Here is a 24,768-nt window from a genome sequence, read left to right as displayed (position 1 = left end):
ACAAAAAAGGCATCATCTATATAATAATACGAGAAGAAATACTTTGTAGATGCCCTTTACTCTAACCTTCATAGGTTTTTTTAAATTTGTGCGCTCGGACTCCGGAACAGTGTGAGATTTGAAATAAAACAAACGATTTATAAGAACCTAATACGTATTGCGAATATATTCAAATCGACGGTCGTATAACGACCACTAGACGACTACTAGTTATAATAAATACATGACGAAAAATGTTAAACATAATATTTATAAATCGGACTATTCGATACTCGTTTCAGAACGTTAAAATATTTCATGTTCTTGCATGTTATCGTAGGTGACAGAAGACATGTTACAAAAGTGACATTGCATTTATAGCATTATAAAATTCAACAACATTTATTACTTTCAATTGAGTTAACTTGTGAAAGAAAAGAAATGATCATCATTCTTCTTCTTTTATATTATGGCTTCCACTAACTATAATGATGATGATTTCGCTAATGTCGAGTAATACTAGCACATACAAAACAATATACACGAATTTCTAGATTTCAAAAACAATAATCATCATGCTTAAAATGCTGATATAAATGACAGATCTTTGACAACTGAGTACCAACTGACAAATGACAACTGCATACAAACTGACAAGTGATTTTACTACTGGATAGCAAAAGTGTATTTACCTACAAATTTATGTCTTTGTGTTTAAGTATTACTAATTTAATCTGAAATATTAGTGTTTTAAATAATACTGTGATATCCACATAATAAAAAGGGCCACATCCAGACACGGAATGACCAAATAAATTGCAATGGAACACTGACTTTTGATCATTCAGTTCGCGATTGCTTATTGATAAGGAAGAGGAAACTCCAATACTAATTAATATTGTTATAAATACATAAACAAACTAAAAATGTCGGTGCTTTTAACTGCAGATTGGTTCCAGTTGGACTCCTATTATAGGCAAGTAGTATTATATTTTTTAGGTGTTTATTATTAATTTTTGTTGTTACTGCTATAATTGTGAATATACTCATTCTTATCTAAGATTACCTTTGAGGAATCAGCTTTAAAACTTATCCCAATATTAACAATGTCTTCCATAGTCTATTATGTCGTATTTAATTGGATATCTTTACAATATTTTTAGGAAGTTTGACCTATACATGATGAACTGGAAAATGGACGAAGGCCTTGGCAATATGATTGTATGTGGAGCTCCTTATGGCGGTCCAATGGCTGTGATGAGAGACAAGAAACAGTTTGTGCAAATCAAGACTACCACCAAGCCTGTTATCACTATATACAATTGTGCTGGCAATATTATATCCAAAATATTGGTAAGTAATTCTGCTATAATTTAAGAACTTACTAACAAGGTACCTAATATTAAATTAACAAAATAAATGTAACTGTTTTAAAAATTTCAATAATTAAAACACTCTTAAATGGATACCGTAATATGTATCTAAGTTTGTGTTGTAAGTGAATCAGTTACTATTATTCCTATTATGTAGCCCCAAAATCTTCTGGAATACTCCTCTACAGCATTTACGTATACCATATGTCAATCACACAAACAGTTTTCTTGGTGCAAATGATAACACAGTTTATAGAACTACTATATTTTGTGTTGTTTCAGTGGAACAGCGGTGTATTGGTACATATGGGCTGGTCAGATTCCGAACAGCTTCTATGCATTCAAGAGAGTGGTGATGTCCTCATTTACGACATGTTTGGAGCGTACCAGAAAACATTCAACTTGGGCCAAGAAGTTAGAGACACAAAGGTAAAAATATATGAGTATAAGTATATGTTATGAGTAATTGCATTAAAATCTTATTATTTGTGTTAGATATAAAAACATAAACTATTAAACCAATTTGGATGAAATATTGGCACACTGTTAGACTAAGTCCTGGATTAACATAAAAACCTCTATTATTTTCTAATTATTAACTTGGAAAATTATACAGTAAGGCTTTAATTCTAGTAAAGATCTTTAAAATGAATTGACCAACATGCAACACTTAGTAAAAAACAGAGTTGGTTGGTTTAGAAAATACCGTAATGCAACTATTAAAACTATAATAAAAAAAATTGCTTATATATTTATAAAATTATTCACAGGTATACAAAGCACAAGTATTCCAGAACTCACATGGCATCGGTATAGCAGTGATCACCACTACAAACAGGATGTTCATGTTGAACAATGTCTCCGTACCAAAAGTTAGATCACTACCCGATATTCCAAGTAAGCAAATTTGTATTACTTACTTTTTTATATTACGGTTTTCTGCGATGCAGTTCAAACTAAGACAAAAGAAAGAAAAACAAAGAAGGGCTATAACTTTATCTTGGGTATCTGTGTTTCTATGGCATTGTAGGCCTGAAAGGGATGAACCAATTATAAAGATTTAGTATTTTTTTACAAAGGTGATTTGATTAACTTTGTTCTTAACTGAGATTAAAGAATTCCTCTGTATTTCAGAGCCTAACGAACCTATATCGAGTTGGTGCGCAATGGATTCTGGTTTCCTCGTATGCAGAGACAAGGAAATTTACAAATGCCAGCTTGGTGAATCCAGAGCTGTGCTTTTGGTAAGCAGCCCAATATTTATATGAAGAATAATATTGAAATATGTCATTAATATAAAAGTTATTGGGCTAAAGTAATATGATTATATAATATTACGAAAATCTCAACAGACTTTTCATTAGCTTTGCCTGTTTGATTAGCTTATCTAATCCTCGAAACCACTGATATTTTATGAAATCTTTTCATTTATATTACTTTGATTGTTTAATGATTTCTTATGTTTACGCGAATGTTAGACATTGAAATTTAACTAATTTTCGGATTCTATCGCGGTGATTAGTGTTTTATTTTGTCCCGACGTTTCGAAGACTTTGCAGCCTTCATGTCCCCCCCGTGACCATGAAGGCTGCAAAGTCTTCGAAACGTCAGGAGAAAATAAAACACTAATTACTGCGATAGAATCCGAAAATTAGTTTAATTTCAATACTTTGATTGTTATTGTAATTCCAGCGTCCAGACATACGAAACGCTTACACTCAAATACTGTCAATAGTGGCTTCACAGAACGGTAAACATATAGCCCTATTCACTGACTCTGGTTGTCTATGGATCGGGTCGTCAGATCTGAAAACGAAATATTCGGAAATAGACACGGGACATATAAAACAACCTAAAGAACTGTTGTGGTAAGTTTTTTACATGTTGTAAAGTTAGTTGTTAAGTAATTTACAATGCTTAGAATGTTATTAATGTTTTTAAATGACTTTGATGTTGTATTTATAGATAGATCGTAAAATAATATATTAAAATAATATTTTCTTTACCTTTCACATTTATTTTACCAATAAAATATACAGTTGTGTAATCAAATTTCAACTGTCAGGTTTACATATTATAATATTAGTTGCTTTAAAAGTAATAATTAAACTATCGAAAAACATTTCAATTATAATCTATACAATAAATTGACCACTATAACATTTCAGGTGCGGTTCCCAAGCCATTGTAGTACATTGGGATGATTTACTATGCATGTACGGAACCAAAGGCAACTCTGTATCTTACCCCTACGACGGTCCATTCCACCTCATACAAGAGATGGATTGCGTTCGAGTCGTGTCCGAAATGACCCACGAACTGATACAGAAAGTCCCGTTTGTCGTCGAAAAAATATTTAGGATCAATAGTACTGCCCCTGGATCATATTTGGTTGAAGCTTCTAGGCAGTTTCAGGTATTTAGTTGTGAGATAGCTATAACCTTAGCTGGAGGGGGAGAGGGGGTGTTAGCCCGTGTCCTGCCGAGGATGTTGAGGGAAAACTAGCAGAGTATTAAATCTCCAACTACAACCATATGAGAGACCTTTGTCTCTGTGGTACAGGCCTCTTGAATATGGCTAGGTACGGCCATACTTAATTCTTTAGTTTAGTATTAAAGAGATAGTACCGGTTTTATAAAATTGCATGCCCCTCGAGCTTTTTGTTAGTTTCGTATCAATATTTAAAAAAAAAAGTAATAAAAAATAATTTAAATTTTCATTAAAATGACTTCAGAAACGAAGCCACAGAGCGGACGAGTACATTAGGCTAGTGAAGCCCGACCTAGCCATCGCCGTGCAGGACTGTATAGAGGCGGCGGCGTTTGAGTTCAACACCGAGGTACAGAAAATGCTCATAAGGGCGGCGCAGTTCGGGAAGTGTTTCCTCGTGGACCAGGAGTTGACGGAGCTGTACGTGAAGACCTGCAGGTCGCTGCGGGTGCTCAACGCCATCAGGGACCCTAAAGTGGCGATACCACTTACGTCGGTCCAGTATCCTTTTATCGTCAATCAAGTTGTTACATGTCCGCGTTTGCATTGTTAAATGAACTAGGTATCCATTATTGATTTCATAACTCTACTGTTATATAAGTATGTAATTACCAAAGGATAAGAAACAAAGCAATAAAAAAATATCTATACAATACCTTAAAGTAACAACTAGGAAACGCACTCAGTGTTAATTTTATTATGGGAAAGGTATGGGGAGAAGCCGTCACCACAACTGACTTTGCGGAAAACTGCGCGGTTCCGCATCGTTGCAAATTCCCCCGTGCAGCTGTGCTGCTCGCTCACCCGTTGCATAGATTTGTTGTTGCCTGTGATGGTAGAGTTTCCTTAGCAGTGGTGCAGGATGAGCACTCTGCGCGAGCTCGTGGTGGTGGACCGGCTGGTGTGGCGCCGCCTGCACTGCCTGGCCGCGCACGCCGCCGCCGCGCTGCAGCTGCGCGACGGGCGCACTGGGCTTGCTACAAGGTACTGTGCCTACTGGATGTCGGTAGAGGTTCCTCAGCGGTGGTGCAGGATGAGCACTCTGCGCGAGCTCGTGGTGGTGGACCGGCTGGTGTGGCGCCGCCTGCACTGCCTGGCCGCGCACGCCGCCGCCGCGCTGCAGCTGCGCGACGGGCGCACGCGCGTGCTCTCGCACTGGGCTTGCTACAAGGTACTGTGCCTACTGGATGTCGGTAGAGGTTCCTCAGCGGTGGTGCAGGATGAGCACTCTGCGCGAGCTCGTGGTGGTGGACCGGCTGGTGTGGCGCCGCCTGCACTGCCTGGCCGCGCACGCCGCCGCCGCGCTGCAGCTGCGCGACGGGCGCACGCGCGTGCTCTCGCACTGGGCTTGCTACAAGGTACTGTGCCTACTGGATGTCGGTAGAGGTTCCTCAGCGGTGGTGCAGGATGAGCACTCTGCGCGAGCTCGTGGTGGTGGACCGGCTGGTGTGGCGCCGCCTGCACTGCCTGGCCGCGCACGCCGCCGCCGCGCTGCAGCTGCGCGACGGGCGCACGCGCGTGCTCTCGCACTGGGCTTGCTACAAGGTACTGTGCCTACTGGATGTCGGTAGAGGTTCCTCAGCGGTGGTGCAGGATGAGCACTCTGCGCGAGCTCGTGGTGGTGGACCGGCTGGTGTGGCGCCGCCTGCACTGCCTGGCCGCGCACGCCGCCGCCGCGCTGCAGCTGCGCGACGGGCGCACGCGCGTGCTCTCGCACTGGGCTTGCTACAAGGTACTGTGCCTACTGGATGTCGGTAGAGGTTCCTCAGCGGTGGTGCAGGATGAGCACTCTGCGCGAGCTCGTGGTGGTGGACCGGCTGGTGTGGCGCCGCCTGCACTGCCTGGCCGCGCACGCCGCCGCCGCGCTGCAGCTGCGCGACGGGCGCACGCGCGTGCTCTCGCACTGGGCTTGCTACAAGGTACTGTGCCTACTGGATGTCGGTAGAGGTTCCTCAGCGGTGGTGCAGGATGAGCACTCTGCGCGAGCTCGTGGTGGTGGACCGGCTGGTGTGGCGCCGCCTGCACTGCCTGGCCGCGCACGCCGCCGCCGCGCTGCAGCTGCGCGACGGGCGCACGCGCGTGCTCTCGCACTGGGCTTGCTACAAGGTACTGTGCCTACTGGATGTCGGTAGAGGTTCCTCAGCGGTGGTGCAGGATGAGCACTCTGCGCGAGCTCGTGGTGGTGGACCGGCTGGTGTGGCGCCGCCTGCACTGCCTGGCCGCGCACGCCGCCGCCGCGCTGCAGCTGCGCGACGGGCGCACGCGCGTGCTCTCGCACTGGGCTTGCTACAAGGTACTGTGCCTACTGGATGTCGGTAGAGGTTCCTCAGCGGTGGTGCAGGATGAGCACTCTGCGCGAGCTCGTGGTGGTGGACCGGCTGGTGTGGCGCCGCCTGCACTGCCTGGCCGCGCACGCCGCCGCCGCGCTGCAGCTGCGCGACGGGCGCACGCGCGTGCTCTCGCACTGGGCTTGCTACAAGGTACTGTGCCTACTGGATGTCGGTAGAGGTTCCTCAGCGGTGGTGCAGGATGAGCACTCTGCGCGAGCTCGTGGTGGTGGACCGGCTGGTGTGGCGCCGCCTGCACTGCCTGGCCGCGCACGCCGCCGCCGCGCTGCAGCTGCGCGACGGGCGCACGCGCGTGCTCTCGCACTGGGCTTGCTACAAGGTACTGTGCCTACTGGATGTCGGTAGAGGTTCCTCAGCGGTGGTGCAGGATGAGCACTCTGCGCGAGCTCGTGGTGGTGGACCGGCTGGTGTGGCGCCGCCTGCACTGCCTGGCCGCGCACGCCGCCGCCGCGCTGCAGCTGCGCGACGGGCGCACGCGCGTGCTCTCGCACTGGGCTTGCTACAAGGTACTGTGCCTACTGGATGTCGGTAGAGGTTCCTCAGCGGTGGTGCAGGATGAGCACTCTGCGCGGACGCACCTAGGAATGCGGGGGGAGGGGGTGGCAAAAGAACTAGCTTTTCCCACGACTAACAATAAAACAATACTTACGATCTAAAGAAAATTGTTAATAGTTTGATGCTAAACAATTTTCAAACCCGAGTGCCCGGCTAGTTTACGGGCAATGACCGTCTGGCTTTGAAATCATGCTCGTTAAATAGCAATATAATCGTACTACATATTATGAAAAAAATTCCCTAAGAATATGGAGGTATGTGAAAACCATCAAACCATTCTTGCTCCCTGTGGGCTTAATACTCTCTGTCTAATAATATGCCCGTGCTCACCAGCGAAATAGTATATACATAGGACAGGACTACTGATTATTAATTAGTATAAGTCTCACCCCAATTACATACGACCTAACTAGCAAAATGTGCTCTCTACCCTTGACAAGAGAAATCGTAATGCTAATATACTGCTCTAAAACACCCTATAATTATAATCTTCTATTCTTCCCAGGTATCTCAAACGCACGTGGACAACGAGAGTGCCGCTCGCGAGATAGGCGAGAAACTTCGCAACGTGCCGGGCATTTCGTACACAACCATAGCCATGAAAGCGGCCGAGAAGGGAAGGAAGGCGCTTGCTATTAAGGTATGATTTGGCGTGACAAATTGTATTTTATTAGATTTTTATAGTTTGTTACTTGTATTGTCTGCTTGGTCTAGTGGTAGACTATTTATTTTTATTTTTTATTCCAAATGAATTCACAGAGATTGTTTTATTAGTAAGTATATGACTTATTTTTATTTATTACTTTTAGAAATTATGTACGTCATATAAATTCTAAAACAGAAGAAATCATTGAAATCTGGTGAAAAATAAACAAGTTATGGCTATTGAAATTAGGTAGTAGGGGTGAGTGGCAAAATAAAAGGGAGGAAATATTTGCATGTGACATCAGCGGGCATTACGATGCGTGCGTAAGAGAGAGAAGGGGCGATACCCCCACTCCACGCCCACGTAGCAATATTTGAAATTTGATTTACTGCCTCATTTCTTATCGGATTTTAATGCTGTTTTCACAAAAGGATTTCTTTTTTGTGCTAGTTGTTTTTACATATGAAAAATATGCACAAAATCATAGTCTAATAGCCCATTATAAGTAATTATGCTAGGGCGTGTTTAAACAAGTGTGGTGACGGAGGAGGGGCGAGGTTCCGCTACTTGATACGTAACTCGCTGCCCGGTTGCCTATTTATAACGGTTACGTCTTCGGTATGCCCTGAGTTCGACTACCAAGTAAGGCAAAACTTTGTATGCGTTTTCAACATGATTTGCCGGGACTGGATTCAGCTGATTGTTTTGTCTAGTACTGTCACGAAGTCCGAATTTGTGCCTTATAAAACCAATCTTCTAAGCCTCTATTACGTGAGATTTAAATAAGCTGGCTAAATGTAATTGTGACACACCTCTGCCTAGCCCAAAATCAAAAGTCGTAATAAACAAATATTTATCTATTTCCAGATTCTAGAATACGAAACACATAGTAAGCTGCAAGTGCCGTTGCTACTGTCCCTTGGGGAGGGACACACGGCGCTCCTCAAGGCAACCATGAGCGGAGACACCGACCTCGTGTACTACGTGCTACTCCAACTCAAGGAGAAAATGAGCAAGAATGAATTTGAAGTGAGTACATATAATATGTTTATTTTAGTAACTATAGAATACATATTTTTTTTGTTTCCTTTAGCCCATTGATTTCCAAAGTGGTTCAGATGAACCAAGGATCAGGGAACAGGGGACAGGGGTCCGTGGGAGAACGAACATTTATCAGGATTAATAGTAACGTACTAAAATGTTGGTTTTACCGCACCTATATAAGCATCACCTATATAATGTAGGCAGACAATACTGACAGGGGTCGTAAGAAGGCACGGTGACCTCAACGCATTTTAGACAATATCAAACAAGACGACCGACTTAAAAATACCAATTAATTTATAAAAACAATCCCAGCACCAAAATCATCAACAATTATAAAACAATAAACCTGATAAAGCTCACAAATCGTTTGTCAGATGGCGATCCGCGGCTTCCCCCTCGCCCACGCGCTGTACATAAAGTACTGCGCCATCCACAACCGCGAGGCGCTGCGCCAGGTGTACGTACAAGAGGACAACTTCCACGGACAAGTCGCGACACACATCCGCGACGCCATCGACGAGACCAACCCGGGCAGCATCGAGGCGTCGCTCATATCCGCCAGGGAGTGTTATAAGAAGGGCAAGAATGATTTTGGTAAGGATCAGTCCTGGATTTGTAAATAGGCGGTATAGGCCGCGGCCTATGGGCGGCAGATTTCAGAGGACGCTCACTCGATTTCATTAATAATTCGTTTATTTAACTTTAATGTCTTCCATAATACAAACAAATAGAAAATTATTAAGTATTTTAGAAACGTACATACGTATGTATACATAAACGTGCCTAAATATTTTTTCCGGGATAAAAAGTAGTCAACGCAAGCGTAATGTAGATTCCTATTGAAGAAAAAAAATCAAAATCGGTTTAGTAGTTCCTGATATACGCGCGATCAAACAAATATTATTCAGTTGTACAGATTATAGAAGACCGGTGTCTGAGTGGTGTATAGAAGATGACAGCTTCAGTTGTGTGACAGATTTTTATAAACGTAGAAGGGATATTCTATGGAAAATGTTGTTTGTCTATTCACAAGTTTTAAATTTCCTCCCTTCTATTACATGAAAAGTGACATGTGGAAAAATGTGGACGTGTCACACCGTCACACCTTTATCTACCGCTGTAAAGTGAAAGGGGTAATGTGTATATGTATATTCACAAAAGACAGATTAATCAGAGTTTTTGGGGAGTCACCCTTGAAGCTAGGATAAAGGTGATAAATTAGAAAGGAAACAATGGCATGTTTTATCTTTGTAATAGATGTCAAAGAAACTTTTATGGGATATAGTAAATGAGGTGCCCTATAACTTATCTTCACCCGTAAACAACCACTACATCCACAATACTAGAATAATCGATGTGATGACTGTCCTTAGGTAGGAAAAGTCTTGAACATGACGAAATGTTAAAATTCCAGGTGCAGCGATATGCGAGGACGCTAGGAAGCTTTGCAAACAACAGTCGAGTCTACAAGAGACGTACGGAACGAGCTTCGTCGGTCTCTCGCTCCACGACTCCGTGAAGAAACTCCTCGACCAGGGCGAAGTGAAGTTAGCTGATAAACTCCGTTCAGAATACAAGATGCCTGATAGAAGGTAATATAGATATAGAACATTTTGCACGCGGCTTCGTTGGCTTACAGTTTATCCAGGATTTGGTATGTCCGTATGCTAAAGTGCATCCAAATTCTTTCAGACATTTCGATTTCTAAAAACCAAACATTCTCACAAATTTTAATTCTATTTGTACTAGATTTTCCCGCGACTATGCTAGCAGCCCTCGCAGTTTAAAAGTCCCATGGGCACATTTTAGGAAAAGTAGCAGTTAAAGCCATGTAGGCTGTAGATACCTTCAAAGGATAATCATACGCTTTTATACTGAATATCCGTGTATTGAAAAATGTACTGTATATTTAGCGTTTTAACATTTATTTGTTTGACAATTAATTCAAAACTAAAATAGTATTTAGTACTTATAACGAAAACTTACCTTATTTAAAGACAACAATTTTAATAAAAATATAGCAACGATTGTGTACGTCTGTCCGATCCTCAGCAAAATGTAAGCAAAAGTGTTCCGCCGACGCAGTGGTCCGCTGGCCAGCCGGTTGTTTCGCGCCCTTTTTCTTTCTTCTTTTTTTTTCGCACGACTGACCACGTCACCTTGCTCATTGTATATCTAATGGTATCTCTAATAAAAATGCACACGCTTAGTATAATTATTTTCTAGGTACTGGTGGCTTAGAATCCTAACGCTGGCAGAGAAAGGTGACTGGCAGGAACTGGATCGATTCTCAAAGGCCAAGAAATCTCCCGTCGGGTACGAGCCGTTCGTAGACGCGTGCCTCCAGTACAACGAGCATGATGAAGCATTGAAATATTTACCGCGATGCAAGGACGAGATTAAAGTCAAGTACTACGTCAAAGCTGGGTGAGTTAACCTTATACGGTCCATAAGTGAACTCAAAGGACAAAGGAGGACAGATTACTGTGATTCTTTATGCTTTTGCACCGGTATATTATATTGTTTTGTGTTCAATTATTAGAATTATTTATGATAGGTTCTTGATGAGGTGCACTAAATCACATTTCATTGCGTTTGTCATTCTGTCAAGATTTTAAAACGAGAGACAATGCCTCTTGTTTAATTATCTAGCTAGTGGCTACAATATCTTTCAAATAACGACAAAATAGTTTATGCATACTGCAGCTTGACGGCAAAACTAAACATCGCGCTGGCATCTACCCAGATTCTCTCATACAAGACCACAATTAACAAAATTTTAGTTATTGTTGCAATACATAAAAAATTGTTATTTTGACAGATTCTATGAGAAAGCCGCCGAAGTCGCCTTCGAGCAGAAAGACGAAGGCGCCCTGCTATACGTTCAAAACAAATGTCCACTACAAGACTCGGTGACACGCTCTAAAATATCAGCTCTTTTGGAACTATTAGTTACTAAAAAGTGATCAGATATATTAATCGGTATAAATGATCTGATTAATGCAATATTTAATTTTAAATGATATCTACACATAAAAAAAGTGTCTGTAATGTAATTAAGGCTTTTCCACAAGCTTGTAAATGGAGATCTAGAGTCTGTACTCATAAAAAAAATTGTTAGTTTAACTCACCAATATAACTGCTCCAGACTGAAGAAAACACGATGTATTGTTCATCATGTTCATCATCTACGTTATGAAAGTCAACAAATAAAAACATACTTTGATTTAACCAAAAAGTATCATAAACCAACTTTTTAATTAAGTTAGCTTTCTTGAAGTATTAAACCATTCATACTCACATGGCGGTGCTGGAGCGAGTCCTTTTTTAATCCTTAAACTATTATGGATCAGTCAAAATAGTCCGGAACCGCTACGTGACTATATAAAACGCACTGTTAATAAAATAATTAGTTAATTTGTGGGAATCGTCAAAAACTAGTTTCTTTTTGCGACCTTTTTTGATAGATGCTATAAAATTTAACTTATTAAAGGTAGATAAAAAAATGTAACCTATAAAAAAAGGGAAAAAAGTCGCGAACAGAAATTAGTTTTTTGTCATAAGGCGATTCCTACAAATTAACAATTTTGGAATAGCTTATTATTTTATTAAGAATACGAAAATATTTATATGTATATCTTGTAAATATAATAAAATAAATTGGTAAATTAAAAACTTGTATCATTTTCACATTTGGTAGTATTTATAAAAATAAAACAACATCATTACGGTTGCCATTTATTATACTGATGGTAAATGAATCAAACAATCATCGCGCGGGTTGCACATTTGGTTGCTCAAAAACCACTGCCGGGATAAACAGACAAGACAGAAACAGTAAGATACACGTATCGACATTATACATCGAACATTCATTGAAACAAGACCTGCCGTATTTTCAATTTCATTACCAAAAATTATTTCTCTGCTATGTACATGTATTCAGATTTATCTAAGTCCAGTTTTTGTAACGGAATCTATTTTTATATTACTCACAACCGTTTTCGGACAATTATCGACACTAAATAGAATTTGTAATGTTCAACGGAATATAATGAAATTAATCGATACTGGAATATGCGCCTACAGGAGCTCCCATGGAGTATTTTTGATAGAGTATAGAGAAAAACATATAATTATATTAACATGTATAGATTGTAGAAAATTCCACAATATGTATGGGAGCACCTCGGCCCTCATTTACATAAGTTTGACAAATATCATTTTTCTTTAATAATCATCCAAACCTACCGATCTCTATCAACAACTTTCAAAATTGGTCGTATTAATTGACGGTCACCAACAGTTCTGAGAATATTTTACCCTTGGCCAATAACATTAATAAATGTATTTTCATAAATGTATTTCGCGCCACAAACAGAATATTTCAGATTCCTTCCTAATTTCTTAAAATAAAAAAAAAGTGAGGATTCGAGGAAAAAGGCTTCAAAGCACATTTTTTTTCTATTTAAAGTTTTTTTTCTATAATTTCTGCAAACGAAATTTAAATAATTAAAGCTTATGGTCTGTTTGTGGCGCGCATTTTATTTCCATAAACAAATAAAATTCAGAAACTTAAATATTTTGTTATTGATTGCTTTGAATCATTAGTACTAACTCCCCTACTGCGTAAGAATATGCATTTAAATATTAAATGATCTTTGAAAAAATTATTCACATCTCTAAACGTACCTAACATAGGCATTATTTCAAAAATAAACACGCACCGTCGTGCCGTTACACAAGTGGCTTTAATTCGAGGCGCTACATCGAACAAGCTAGTATTATCAAGGCAGCTTCCTGTCTTTTGGTAGGTACCTATTCGAATAATAAATAAATACACGAACATCAATATTCCAACTATCAGTCTTAAATCAAACAATTATTAAAAATGTTCAATATGAAACTACACGAAAATTATACATTACTATGAGCAGTCCCACAAGAAAACATTTTCCACGTATGAAAAACAAAATTCACATTCGTTAAATAAATTAAAACACATACATAATACATGCGAATTATATGACACATATCATTTGTCGCTACGAACTTTGGTAATACATATTTTATAGTACAAAAGTTAAATTAATTCAATATATCAAAATGAGATGTGTCGACTAGGTACAGTCGAACGCAGTTTACATTTGGGATGTGCAATCTTTGCTATTGGAAATTATTTAAAATTCAAATTTCGAACATAATTCTTCAGTTAGATTGTAAATATTATTGTCATGCACAATCAAATAATATATCATTATTCGGATTTTCCATTATAGTATGCAGAAGATTGCTAATCCACACATATGCGTTCGACTGCATAAAAGTAGAGAATCGAACCCCACAATTCGTCTTTTTACAAAACTTTACATTTAAAGTCGCAAAGACATCGTTTACTCGTAAATACAAATAAAAATTGCAATTAGAAGACATTTTTTCGAGTGTAACAAATAATTTCAATTGTTTTTGAACAGTAATTTTAGCGTTTAGAACATCAACTGTCTTTGGTAATCATACTATACATACTTTTTAATCCAAATATCACACTTTTTACCCGTTAAGCACCATCGCCAAATAGTCTAAGACACGTACACTCACCCACAAAATTGTTATCATTTATTGGCACTACGCAGTTTACTTCACAATAGTAATGTACATAAATACATTTTTTTGTTTTGTTTTTTTCGAGGGTGATTGTGTACATCTTATTATATAAGTGTGTGAGTGTAATTCTCTAAAAAATAAGGTTTTTTTAAAGTATAGCCCCAGGGTTATGGAGGCCAGCCTCCATGGTTAGGTGTTATCGCTTTTAACTTTCGCTACTAGTGTGCATTTTATTCAGCAACACCGTGCTTCCTAAACTAGTGAAATTATCTTTCATAGCTCAATGATCAAATAAAAAAACAGTATTACTGGCATAAATTTCGACTTTAAAACACAAAATAATATATTTTTAAAATAAAAATTAAGTATAAAATTTTATATTATACAGACATAAGATATTATTACTCCATCGTAAACCTATAATTTTTTTTATCCGTAAAGCATATTTAACGCTAAACAAACTTATAGAATTTACAACACAATTGCTGCCAATTTATAACTAGGCAGTAATAACGCGTTCCACAACTAAATTATCTGTCTTCCTTCAAATTCTAAGAATCATTGTATTCATTCAAAAACGTTATAGTAACGTTCTACCTCACCATAGGCAATAAAGGCACATGTACATAAGTAATACTATACAATAGTCTCAATACATACACCCACACACTCATATCATGACCGCTACGGATCCATTATTCACATTCCTTAACATTTTAACTCCCAAACTATATTTATTCCATTCGCATCCAATGCTACACCATTTCATTTAGCACCTCACCAATTTTATGTCAAACGTTCAATTTCAATTCATTCGTTAAATTAATTGTCGTTGAATTTTAACTAGCTTCAGAACTCAAATAATAATGCTCTGGTTAAAAAAAACATAATAAAAAGAGCGTAGTAATATAATCATGTAAAACCTTATTGTCAATTTAATAAGCAAAAACTATTAATTCGTTTTCTTATTTTAAATTTAATTCTATTAGTAACGCGGTTCTTCGAAAACCACAAAAACCAAAGCAAATTATATAGATTTCAAATAATATGATTTTCCTACGAAATACGGAATATATATTGTGTATTTCGTAGGAGGTTAAGCTTATTAATAAGTCATAATTTTTTATTAGTGACGAATGAGAGTATACCATAATATCTGTTCGATATGAAACGCTTTCGTAACAGAGAATCACAGTATAAAATCAAAACGAAGGCACCAAAACATACACACGTATAACGACAAACATCTCCAAACATTAACCTAAAAACTAGATACGTGTACGCTTATAAGCATTTTTTTTTGTTTTTTTTTTCTATATTATATTATATCACATTTATCGAGTATGTTTATATTCTAGCTTGAAATGACAGAATGCATTTTTTTTTATTTTCCACTTAATTATAAAAATCTAACATTCTGAGAAGTTAAATAGTTATAAATAATTTAAAGTAAAGCAATTTACGTGAAACATACATTAAGTACGCAAACATTAGGGAAGATGGCACGAAGGGAAACACTACGAATACGACACAGATTCACTGACGACGCTACGGGAACATATATCCAATGAAGCATTTACGCAAGGCCAATATTGAAACCGTTTCATTTGATTGTGAATTAAACGAATGTAAAATGTCGAGGCTTCTCCCATCGAATAACACTACCCACAGACATCAAATATCCACGCGAACAGTTTTGCGACGCAAAAATTAAAAAAAAATATTACAGGAACCTGTATATGAGAAATTGACTATCTTCTCAAAACTTTGTTCAGTCCCATTGTTTATTGAGATGACAATATTGGTCTCATGTGAATGGTATGTAATATGGAGACGCAATAGGAAGACCACAATATTTTCTTAGTGAAAAATTAAAAGCATAATAATATTCGGTTTTTTTTTCTACAATAATTATAAATAAATCGATTAATCTGCGGTGGACACAGCCTTTAAAACAAATAATTTTACAGCGGGGACAGAATATTTTTTTATCGAAACATGCACAATATAAATAATTAAGTACACTTCCTTTTTAAGATTCACACCCACATCCTTTATGTACTTAAATAAAATAATAAATAATAATTTAATATCCCCCCACTGCGTATAAAAAAGTGAAAACAAAGCATTCCATTAAATTAGAAATAAATACTAATTAACAAAATCTCAAACTCAAATAACAAATAAATTAACTTTTACTAAAACTGTGAGAAATAACCACATTAGGTGAACGTGCGGAGGGAATGATTTGTGCAACAAAACGCAAGCCTGAAGCGTACGAAATCAGTTCTACGCCTTCGACATGACATCAAATGATAATGTTTTTTTTTTGTATTTTTTTACAATAGGAACTGTACGTTCGTGACTAATAACTAATGACTTTTAAATTCGTTACGTCGCATTCTAGTCCTCTCAGTGGCGATCAGTTGGTTCCGCCGGAGTAGGGCGGCGCGAGGTGGTAGGACTGCGCGTTCTGCACGGTGACCTTGGGCGAGCGCTCGAACTTCTTGTCCACGGGGCTGCACTCCGGCGTGGAGCTCGGCGTCAGCAGCCCGTGGCGCAACTGCGCCTGACTCGCGCTGATTATGTTCAGACTAGTGAGGTTGTGCTTCGGTATGGTGAACGAGGGCATCTCCTTTGTTTTAATAGTGTCGTATATGCGGACTAACTTGTTACCGTCGAGGCCTTCGATGACGTTGAGCGGCCGAGTGGCAGGCGAGGCGGTCACCACGAGCCCCGTCATCTTCGGAGCGTGGACCCGCACTGACTCTGTCGAAGGCGCGGGTACACTCGAGGTGGATGGCTGGCTGCTGGCAATGTGCTGAGATATGGAGTGGCTCTTAAGCCCTTGTGCCGTTTTGTAACTTTTGCCGCATTGGCATTTGTATGCCTTTTTTACCCTGAAATAAATAAAAAAAAAAAAAATTTGCATATACAAAAATGTGACTCAAACACTTTTGAACCTAATTGTACTAAATACAATTGATATATCATTTAAAAAACTTAGTTACCAATAACTATGGCTAGATTACAGGTATTCTACAATCAACATAGTATAACATTTAATAGCACAGAATACCCATTTCTTCCAGAAGTACTCTTGGGCAGTGAGACGTTTCTTTGGACCCGGCATATATTTTTTGTTGTAATGATCCACAGCCGACAGAATGGGATATTTTCTAGGGATAACAACCGTTTTAATAAAGGAAAAATTATGTAATTAATAACAGCCCTATTTAAAAAAAAAACTTTGCAAGTATAACACAAATTAAAATACAACAACTGTATGTTTTCATTACTCACTTGCCATCTTTCTTGTGCCCGTTCTTAGAATGGTATTTAATGCCGTTGACATTCTTGTATCTCTTCTTGCAACCCGGGACTGGGCAGGCGAACGGCTTCTCTTGAGCGGCCGGGCCTAGGGCGCCCGTGGAGGCACTGGCGTTCATCCTGAATGAATACAGAACACCCTGTATAGCAGTAAAGAACTGACTACATTAGTTGTTCAAAATTATTATGGGCCGAAGACCGTAGTGTTGTCCAGTGATTTTTATTTTTTGTAGAATATACTACGATTAAGAAGCGGCGATAGCCTAGTTGGGTGTGGAACGGACTGCCAAGACGAATGTCCGCAGTTTCAAATCCCAAGGGCACACACCTGTGACTTTTCTAAAATCATGTGTGTATTCTTTGTCAATTTATCGTTCGCTTTAACGGCGAAGGAAAACATCGTCAGGAAACCTGCACATCTGAGATGTTCTCTATAGGAATTTCGAAGGTGTGTGTGAAGTCTACTAATCCGCACTAGGCCAGCGTGGTGGACTAAGGCCTAATCCCTCTTAGTAGTAGAGGAGGCCCGTGCTCAGCAGTGGGCAAGTATATAATACAGGGCTGATATTATTTGATTATAGATGGGTTAGCTGGGGTAATAATTAAATTATTGTGCAGCAAATAGTTCTTGAACTAAAGATCGATTGGTCAATCGCCAGCAATCGATCATTTTTTAAAACTGTCCTAGGCTAACCCCGGCCACAGCGGCCAATATAAATGAAGATCAGGCAGGTAAGAGTGCATCAATGAAAAATGTGGCAAAAATTGAGAAAATTTATATCTTATGAGAGCTTTCATTACGTGTGCTGATGAAATTGTTCATCTTATAAAGCTCTAAAAAATATATTATAAACAAAGTTGTCCGCCGCATCTGTCTCCCTCTCTGTACGCCATAAACTCGAAAACTACCCATTGGATTTTAATGGATATTTATATGGAGATAGTTTGAGACCCTGGGACGGACATAGACTACTTGCTATTCCGGGAAACATATACTGGGACTTTTATCCCGGAAAACTTTCCCGCGTGCGAAATTACTCTTAATATGAAATTAATCTTACAATTATTAGAAACTCACAGCTTTTTTTATTTATTGTTCTGGGTGACTATTGTTTATGGGCAGTCGAGTGACAAGGTCATCGTGAGTGACTCCCTCGTCGTTAATTAGTTGTATATAAATATTGTTAGAAAACGGTATGCAATACATACTTGACGCCATACCGTAGTATAAACTCTGAACTGTACTCCTCAACGGTGGTCCAAGAGTCATTGCTGTCCTCCGATGGACTCATCAGTTCGTCTTCATCCATCTCGCTACCTGTATAAACAATAAATATTATGAATTTTTGTGATAACAAAAAACCACACATAAAGTCTTTATCACCGAACGGGTACGCAGGAAAATCAATATAATTTTATCCGACCTGGTATTTGAACCAGAGACCTAAGCAGTGCCGGATTTATATTTTTTATGAGTGAAGGCCACTTTATTTCCGCCGCCCCATATAGGTAGGTTTATGTATGTACGTATGTAGGTTCTAAAATATTTAATAATTTTCAATTTTTTTGTAATCTGCCGCCCCTAAAAGGCTGCCGCCGCCCATAGGCCGCGGCCTATACGGCCTATTTACAAATCCAGGACTGGACCTAAGAACAGACCACGGTCGCAATACTACTACGCCACCAAGACAATCATAATCCTAGCCTAACCTAGATTATCTTAAAAGGCTAAAGTTAAACGCTCCTCTACTCTTTCGTCTGCTCATAAACATAGGGGGCGTGGTATATTTTCCGTACTTAGACCAAAATTATTTTCTTATATTAATTAGAAACAAATCTGTTAACTATGTATCATACGTTTTTGCTCGTGGTAGGATATATGTTATATCCATTCGGATAGCAACCACCGTACACAAGGTGGTAAAACCGCTATAGCAGCCCACGTAAATATGTTGCGATCCCGTCAGCCTGTTCCAACAGGCCGGCATAATTTAATTCTACTGGATCCATCTCCACTTACCATCAGGTGCAGAGTAATCAATTTGCCGTGCTCGTTATATCACTTAATATTACTATTATTCATATTCACTAATTATTAAATGTGTAATTAACGATATGCGGTTCTTTTGCATGTTTTTTAGGGCAAAGACCCTTTAGAAAAATTACTCTCACCACGCCCATGGCTCAGCTACAAGAACCGGTAAAGAATTAACAGGGGGATGACGACAACTGAATATTTGTTAACTTAGAACATTTGAATATGGATAAGACATCGGTTCATTAATCTGCATATATTATAGTTAAGTTTAGAAGCAAGTTTTGCTAGCAATTTATTGCGCAAAAACTACTGCGCGTATGTTCAGTGATAATATTTCAATAATTCTATACACAAGTCCTACAAGCCTTAAAATTTGCATAAGTCGACTTGCTATGGCTGTTTACACGATAAAAATTACTTGCAGGCGTTGACTTCTGCAAGTTTTTTTTCGAAACCTAAGCTTAACAAAGATATTATCTTCACAAACTTTCAATATATGCAACTAAAAATATTGTAGTAAATGCATGACAATATCAAGATTATTAGCTATACCCATGGGCGCGGGGGGGGGCGGTGCAAGTAGGTGCACGAGCCCAGATATTATTCACAAAAAACTAGTCACTGAATACACCTGCAACCATGGGAAGTATCGACCAGAGGTTTTTTTTATAATAAAGCGCTTTCAAATAATCCGCGCGATTTGAATTTGAACTTTTTTTTAATGATAATATGTAGTATAGTGCGTAAGTGCAGATGCATCTCCCTACAACTAAGTAAAATTGGTGGCGTCTATGGATATGCGATTATTATAAATAAATTGTAGCATTACGCTATATATACCGTGTATAAGCAATGCTCTTTAAGAATGTAATTTATTAATTCATGATCGTATTCGCCAAACGAAACTAAGGCGGTGACGCCCTTCCCGTGATTAAAACTATGAAAGATTTATAAAAATTACGCAGTGAACCGGGCGGCTGTATAAACTTTGATACCTTTGCTAAAAGTACCAACTCTCTCGAGACATAAGGATCAATACCGACTGACAACTAATATGCGGAACATCCGGTTTTTCAATTCATAGACATTCTTTACTGAACGTCTATAACAAGTACCTATTGGAAGCGACAGTTGCATACACTTGATTTTATAATGAACATTTTACTTATTTTTTTGCCTTCCCATTAATAATACAACAAACAATTATGAAATTTAGATCTAGGCGTATTCGCTGCGACGGATTCGCCATCTATTATCTTAAACTTACTTTAACTTAAAACTCGCTACTTGTATTATTGTTTCTTTTGGATATAGAAAGGATTAATAAATAAAATATTTACCTGTAGGAGTATTGCTTCGCACTGAAGGTGTCTTAGGTGCCGATAAAAGACGCCGTCGAACATCGGCCACTGGGGCACTTTGAAGTTCGCGCCTTGATGCTTCCGTGAAAAACTTTAAAACATAACTTAGCGGAATACATGCCGGCTGAGAAGCTTCTTTTTGTTCTACAACGGCGGGATCGTAATCTGAAATGTATATAAAAAAAACATGTATTATTTCATTTCTCATACTCATCAACATATATTAAATTTAATTTCTCATATTTTTTTATTTATTGTCATACTGCCGCTAAACTTAACACTACAGTAACAAAACATAAACACGACTATAAAACTAATTATAAATAAAACAAACATATACACAAGTAATAATATAAAATTTTGCCAAAGCTAAATTAAAATTGACGCAAATACACATCAATGCTGACAACATAGAAACATTGATAAGACGTATATAGGGAGGGTCACGGATTACATTACATGCTACAAATACAAAATATTGTTGGACATACGGATGAATATATAATATTTACCTATATGAACATCCTCGATGTGTTCAATCAAATCCGATAGTCTAGGAAATGTTATGCCACAGCCATTAAATTTACAGATGTTTATCATAAAGACGGCCATGTCGTCCAAAGGTAACACACTAGTCAATGACAGTTCCGTACTCACTTATGTTTTAGTTATTATCAATTTTTAAAATTTATACTTAATAATTATTCAGCTTTCACTATGAAATTTAAAAAAATTAAAACTTATTTTCATGGTACCTTAAGTATTTATAATGAGCTATTTTATGATAATTGTAATAAAAAGTATCTAAAGAAGTTGTCATCTGCGCATATTGATCAATAGTTGGCTGCGCCGAACGGAACTTAGCAACGTTTCGACCAATGGCGTTTGAGAGTTAGTACTCCGTTTCATTTGACCACTCAGAAATTGAACATTCCAAAGGCCGGTCTCCTCCTTCTCGGTGTTCTTTGGTAAGTGCGGTAAAATTTTGTGGATAAACTAATCGTGAAAAAGTGCTGAAATTACAAGCCATCGTCGAATAAAAAGTGATAGAATCACTAAATATAGGCTTAAAGTGTGTGCTAGTGCAGATATTTATTCGTGACTTTGTAAGTTGTCATAAAGATTAAATTATTACTTGACTTCGGAATAGAATCGGTGTATCGGCCATTTTCCGGGGGCAGATATAAAATTATCATAACCTGGCAGTATAATTGAACAGATCTCGTTTAATCACCCCCATACAGATTTCGGTATCGGTATTTTTACATAATAATATTGTTTCCATGGCCTCTGTCTGTGTTACGTAGACCTCCAAATTACGTAACTGTATGCCGTTCGTCGGTCAAACTGTCAAATCTAGACTTAATATCCCACATTCGCCTCTGAGACCTCATAGGGACTAGTGCTTAACTCACCTAGTTGTTCAATTATTCCAGTTGTCGCTCACCGCACCTCATAAACCAAAAATGCTGTCCGCCGCCAGATTGATCGCCCCTGCAGCCAGGTCTGCCGTAAGTACACTACTTTTATAATTTGATTTTCATTCTTTTTCAGCGTAAACTAACCTTATCGTCTTTGATCTCTGTAATTAAGTAGAGACATCAAGTGTATGACCTTGTTTATTCAACTGCAAAATGCATTACCGGCATTATTATCGAGATGCAGACGCAAACCAATCTCCCCATTTATTGGTTTTTGAATTTTGAAGTTCATTTTATTGATTTTAACCTTCACTTTGAGACATATATCATTACATAATCAGCTGCGAAATAGTGTTTTGTGTGATAACATTAGGCGGAATTTTTAAGGTTATATCTAATTTGTGACAATGAATCCATCCAGATTATGCAAGTATATTCCAGTTTTGTCGCAATGCAGTATTGATTTTTAGGGTGTAGCCCTTTGACTACCTACTTCAAGGATGGCTTCAAGTGAATATTTTAACAAACCTACAACTACTATCTCCGTTCGTTAGTATGGGTAGTTTGCTCGACAATCTACAGCCTTTAACAAGGAGTTTTCATTGATAGATCTTCAGCAACGCAGCTGTGGTGCGACCACTCGCTGCAGTCTCCACACAAACACAGCTGGTGCCCGCCGCCCCCGCCCAGCTGTCGGCGGTGCGCTCCTTCCAGACCACATCGGTCACCAAGGACATTGACTCGGCTGCCAAATTCATTGGTGCTGGTGCTGCGACAGTGGGTGTAGCTGGCTCTGGTGAGTTCTCACCCTTTCATGCATATACTATTATTGTCTGCTTATTTGTTATGCCCATGATTTTTTGTACTAACTGTGCTTGAGTTCTAGCTTTACTTGTTTGCCAATATACCAGTTTTCCTTTAATCCTTAAGTACAACCAAATATTATTCCATTGAAAGTAAAAAAAATCTGAAACAATGCCTATAGCTCACATGGGAATTTCCTGATTGCATAACACAGTACTTGTATTGATTTTTTTTATCAGTGGTAAAATTTCAAATGAGTAAGACAGCAGATTTCAATTATCAACTCCTTTATCAATAAATCACAACTACAACATTTTGAGCTTTAATACATCTTAGCATTGTCGTGACGCTAATTTGGAAGCAGTTAAAATAGTGTGCTTCTTTTAAGTTATAAATCTCCTCGATTTTCATCATAACCCCTCATTTTTCTAAACTGCACATGCTTGAATCAATAACCCTTTCTGCAGCCTCTGTGAATTATTATGACTGGAAATTACCTAATATGTTACAATAGATTTCATTCACATATTCTCAACGGAATCCTTGAAAACTACCATATATATTTTTTTTTTAGATTGACAAGGAACTCTTACTGTTTCTAAGACTGAATTTCGCATAGGCTGCAGGAATATAATATCTAACCAGCACTTATTCATTCATTGTTACCTACAGGTATTGGTATCGGTGTGGTGTTTGGTTGCTTAATAATTGGCTATGCACGCAACCCTTCTCTCAAGCAACAAATATTCTCATATGCCATCTTGGGATTTGCATTATCTGAAGCCATGGGCTTGTTCTGTTTAATGATTGCATTCCTAATGCTGTTTGCATTTTAGTCATAATTTTATAATGTTTATGTACAGTGTATATTGTGTAATATGGAAATGACATTAGTTTTTGTATGTGGCATGTTTTGTGAATATATTGACTACTGCAAGTTTTTTTGCTGTGGAGATTTTTAATAGGTGAGCGGGCTTCTTTTGGTTTGTAGTTAGAATGAGGTGAAAACGTAGTTTAGGTTGTGATTGTCCCTTGTCATAGACATACTCGTATAGGATGTGTTACTAATGGTGGGATTGTGTTTCAGGTGCTGGTATTGGAACAGTGTTCGGTTCCCTCATCATTGGTTACGCCAGGAACCCCTCCCTGAAGCAGCAGCTGTTCTCATATGCCATCTTGGGTTTCGCCTTGTCTGAGGCTATGGGTCTCTTCTGTCTTATGATGGCGTTCCTGTTGCTGTTTGCTTTCTAAGCTGTTTATTTTTAAGAACACTACTACTGCCATCCTACATAATGAGGTTTCAGTGTATACAATCTGGAGTGGACGGCCGTGGAATCAAAAGTGCGAAACCTCACCCTCATAGTGATGCAAGGACTGTGTGTAAATGTGTTACACTCAAGTGCGTGTCATCAGGAATGCAATTTATTTAATTATGTAGTATAAATGAAAATCTGCAAATAAAACGTTGTACGTAAACATTATGCTGAAGCCACTGTTATTTCTATTCCTGATTATTGTAGATTGTTGTCGAAACATGTTACACAAATAGCTCACAAAATATACGGCAAAGGCAGTGATGATTTTATTGAGCCAGTGTACGCGTATTGCGCGAATATCGTCATTGCCTTTGCGGTGAATCTGTTATCATGACGGGAGTGTCGGTATCTGTATTGTACATTTTTAGGGCGATTAAATGATACAAACTTAAAGGCATGTGTTGTCAATCACCTGCATATTTTACCTTATTTGGAAACAAAAATTACGAATAAGAA

The 24,768-nt window shown here is 38.6% G+C and overlaps 3 protein-coding genes across 5 annotated transcripts; 2 read left to right on the top strand and 1 right to left on the bottom strand.

The window, feature by feature from the left end:
• The first annotated feature begins 617 nt into the window (after positions 1-617).
• On the top strand, positions 618-11,535 carry LOC115447448 (vacuolar protein sorting-associated protein 16 homolog). Its single transcript, XM_037440852.1, has 15 exons — positions 618-955; positions 1,143-1,332; positions 1,635-1,781; positions 2,123-2,249; positions 2,487-2,596; positions 3,045-3,220; positions 3,521-3,767; positions 4,087-4,343; positions 4,704-5,013; positions 7,251-7,385; positions 8,259-8,420; positions 8,813-9,032; positions 9,853-10,030; positions 10,665-10,865; positions 11,260-11,535. Exons 1-15 carry the CDS (start codon positions 906-908, stop codon positions 11,402-11,404), a joined length of 2,655 nt encoding a protein of 884 aa, XP_037296749.1. The 5' UTR covers positions 618-905; the 3' UTR covers positions 11,405-11,535.
• A 628-nt stretch (positions 11,536-12,163) lies between these two features.
• On the bottom strand, positions 12,164-21,398 carry LOC115447481 (juxtaposed with another zinc finger protein 1). Of its 2 annotated transcripts, none has more exons than XM_030174543.2 (5): positions 21,284-21,398; positions 20,751-20,936; positions 18,582-18,690; positions 17,346-17,492; positions 12,164-16,942 (listed from the first exon to the last, which is right to left on the bottom strand). In XM_030174543.2, exons 1-5 carry the CDS (start codon positions 21,381-21,383, stop codon positions 16,465-16,467), a joined length of 1,020 nt encoding a protein of 339 aa, XP_030030403.1. In that variant the 5' UTR covers positions 21,384-21,398; the 3' UTR covers positions 12,164-16,464. The 2 variants fall into 2 exon arrangements, with proteins under 2 accessions (XP_030030403.1, XP_030030414.1); XM_030174554.2 differs by having other exon boundaries at positions 18,594-18,690.
• Positions 21,399-21,611: 213 nt separating this feature from the next.
• On the top strand, positions 21,612-24,705 carry LOC115447084 (ATP synthase lipid-binding protein, mitochondrial-like). 2 transcript variants are annotated; one of them, XM_030174010.2, is made up of 4 exons: positions 21,612-21,739; positions 22,208-22,282; positions 22,802-22,988; positions 24,084-24,705. In XM_030174010.2, exons 2-4 carry the CDS (start codon positions 22,238-22,240, stop codon positions 24,245-24,247), a joined length of 396 nt encoding a protein of 131 aa, XP_030029870.1. In that variant the 5' UTR covers positions 21,612-21,739; positions 22,208-22,237; the 3' UTR covers positions 24,248-24,705. The 2 variants fall into 2 exon arrangements, with proteins under 2 accessions (XP_030029870.1, XP_030029877.1); XM_030174017.2 differs by having other exon boundaries at positions 21,672-21,877.
• Positions 24,706-24,768: the final 63 nt, after the last annotated feature.

Source organism: Manduca sexta, chromosome 21, assembly GCF_014839805.1.
Source record: "Manduca sexta isolate Smith_Timp_Sample1 chromosome 21, JHU_Msex_v1.0, whole genome shotgun sequence".
NCBI lineage: Eukaryota > Metazoa > Arthropoda > Insecta > Lepidoptera > Sphingidae > Manduca > Manduca sexta.
This window is presented reverse-complemented; position numbering and strand designations above follow the sequence as displayed.

Coding starts and splice junctions, on each gene's coding strand:
- LOC115447448 (XM_037440852.1), top strand. CDS start 906: ATGTCGGTGCTTTTAACTGCAGATTGGTTCCAGTTGGACTCCTATTAT. Junction 5,014..7,250: donor CGCACTGGGCTTGCTACAAG/GTACTGTGCCTA, acceptor TATTCTTCCCAG/GTATCTCAAACGCACGTGGA. Junction 9,033..9,852: donor GAAGGGCAAGAATGATTTTG/GTAAGGATCAGT, acceptor TTAAAATTCCAG/GTGCAGCGATATGCGAGGAC.
- LOC115447481 (XM_030174543.2), bottom strand. CDS start 21,383: ATGGCCGTCTTTATGATAAACATCTGTAAATTTAATGGCTGTGGCATA. Junction 18,691..20,750: donor GCGAAGCAATACTCCTACAG/GTAAATATTTTA, acceptor TTGTTTATACAG/GTAGCGAGATGGATGAAGAC. Junction 16,943..17,345: donor GGGCACAAGAAAGATGGCAA/GTGAGTAATGAA, acceptor TATTTATTTCAG/GGTAAAAAAGGCATACAAAT.
- LOC115447084 (XM_030174010.2), top strand. CDS start 22,238: ATGCTGTCCGCCGCCAGATTGATCGCCCCTGCAGCCAGGTCTGCC. Junction 22,283..22,801: donor CCCCTGCAGCCAGGTCTGCC/GTAAGTACACTA, acceptor TTTCATTGATAG/ATCTTCAGCAACGCAGCTGT. Junction 22,989..24,083: donor AGTGGGTGTAGCTGGCTCTG/GTGAGTTCTCAC, acceptor ATTGTGTTTCAG/GTGCTGGTATTGGAACAGTG.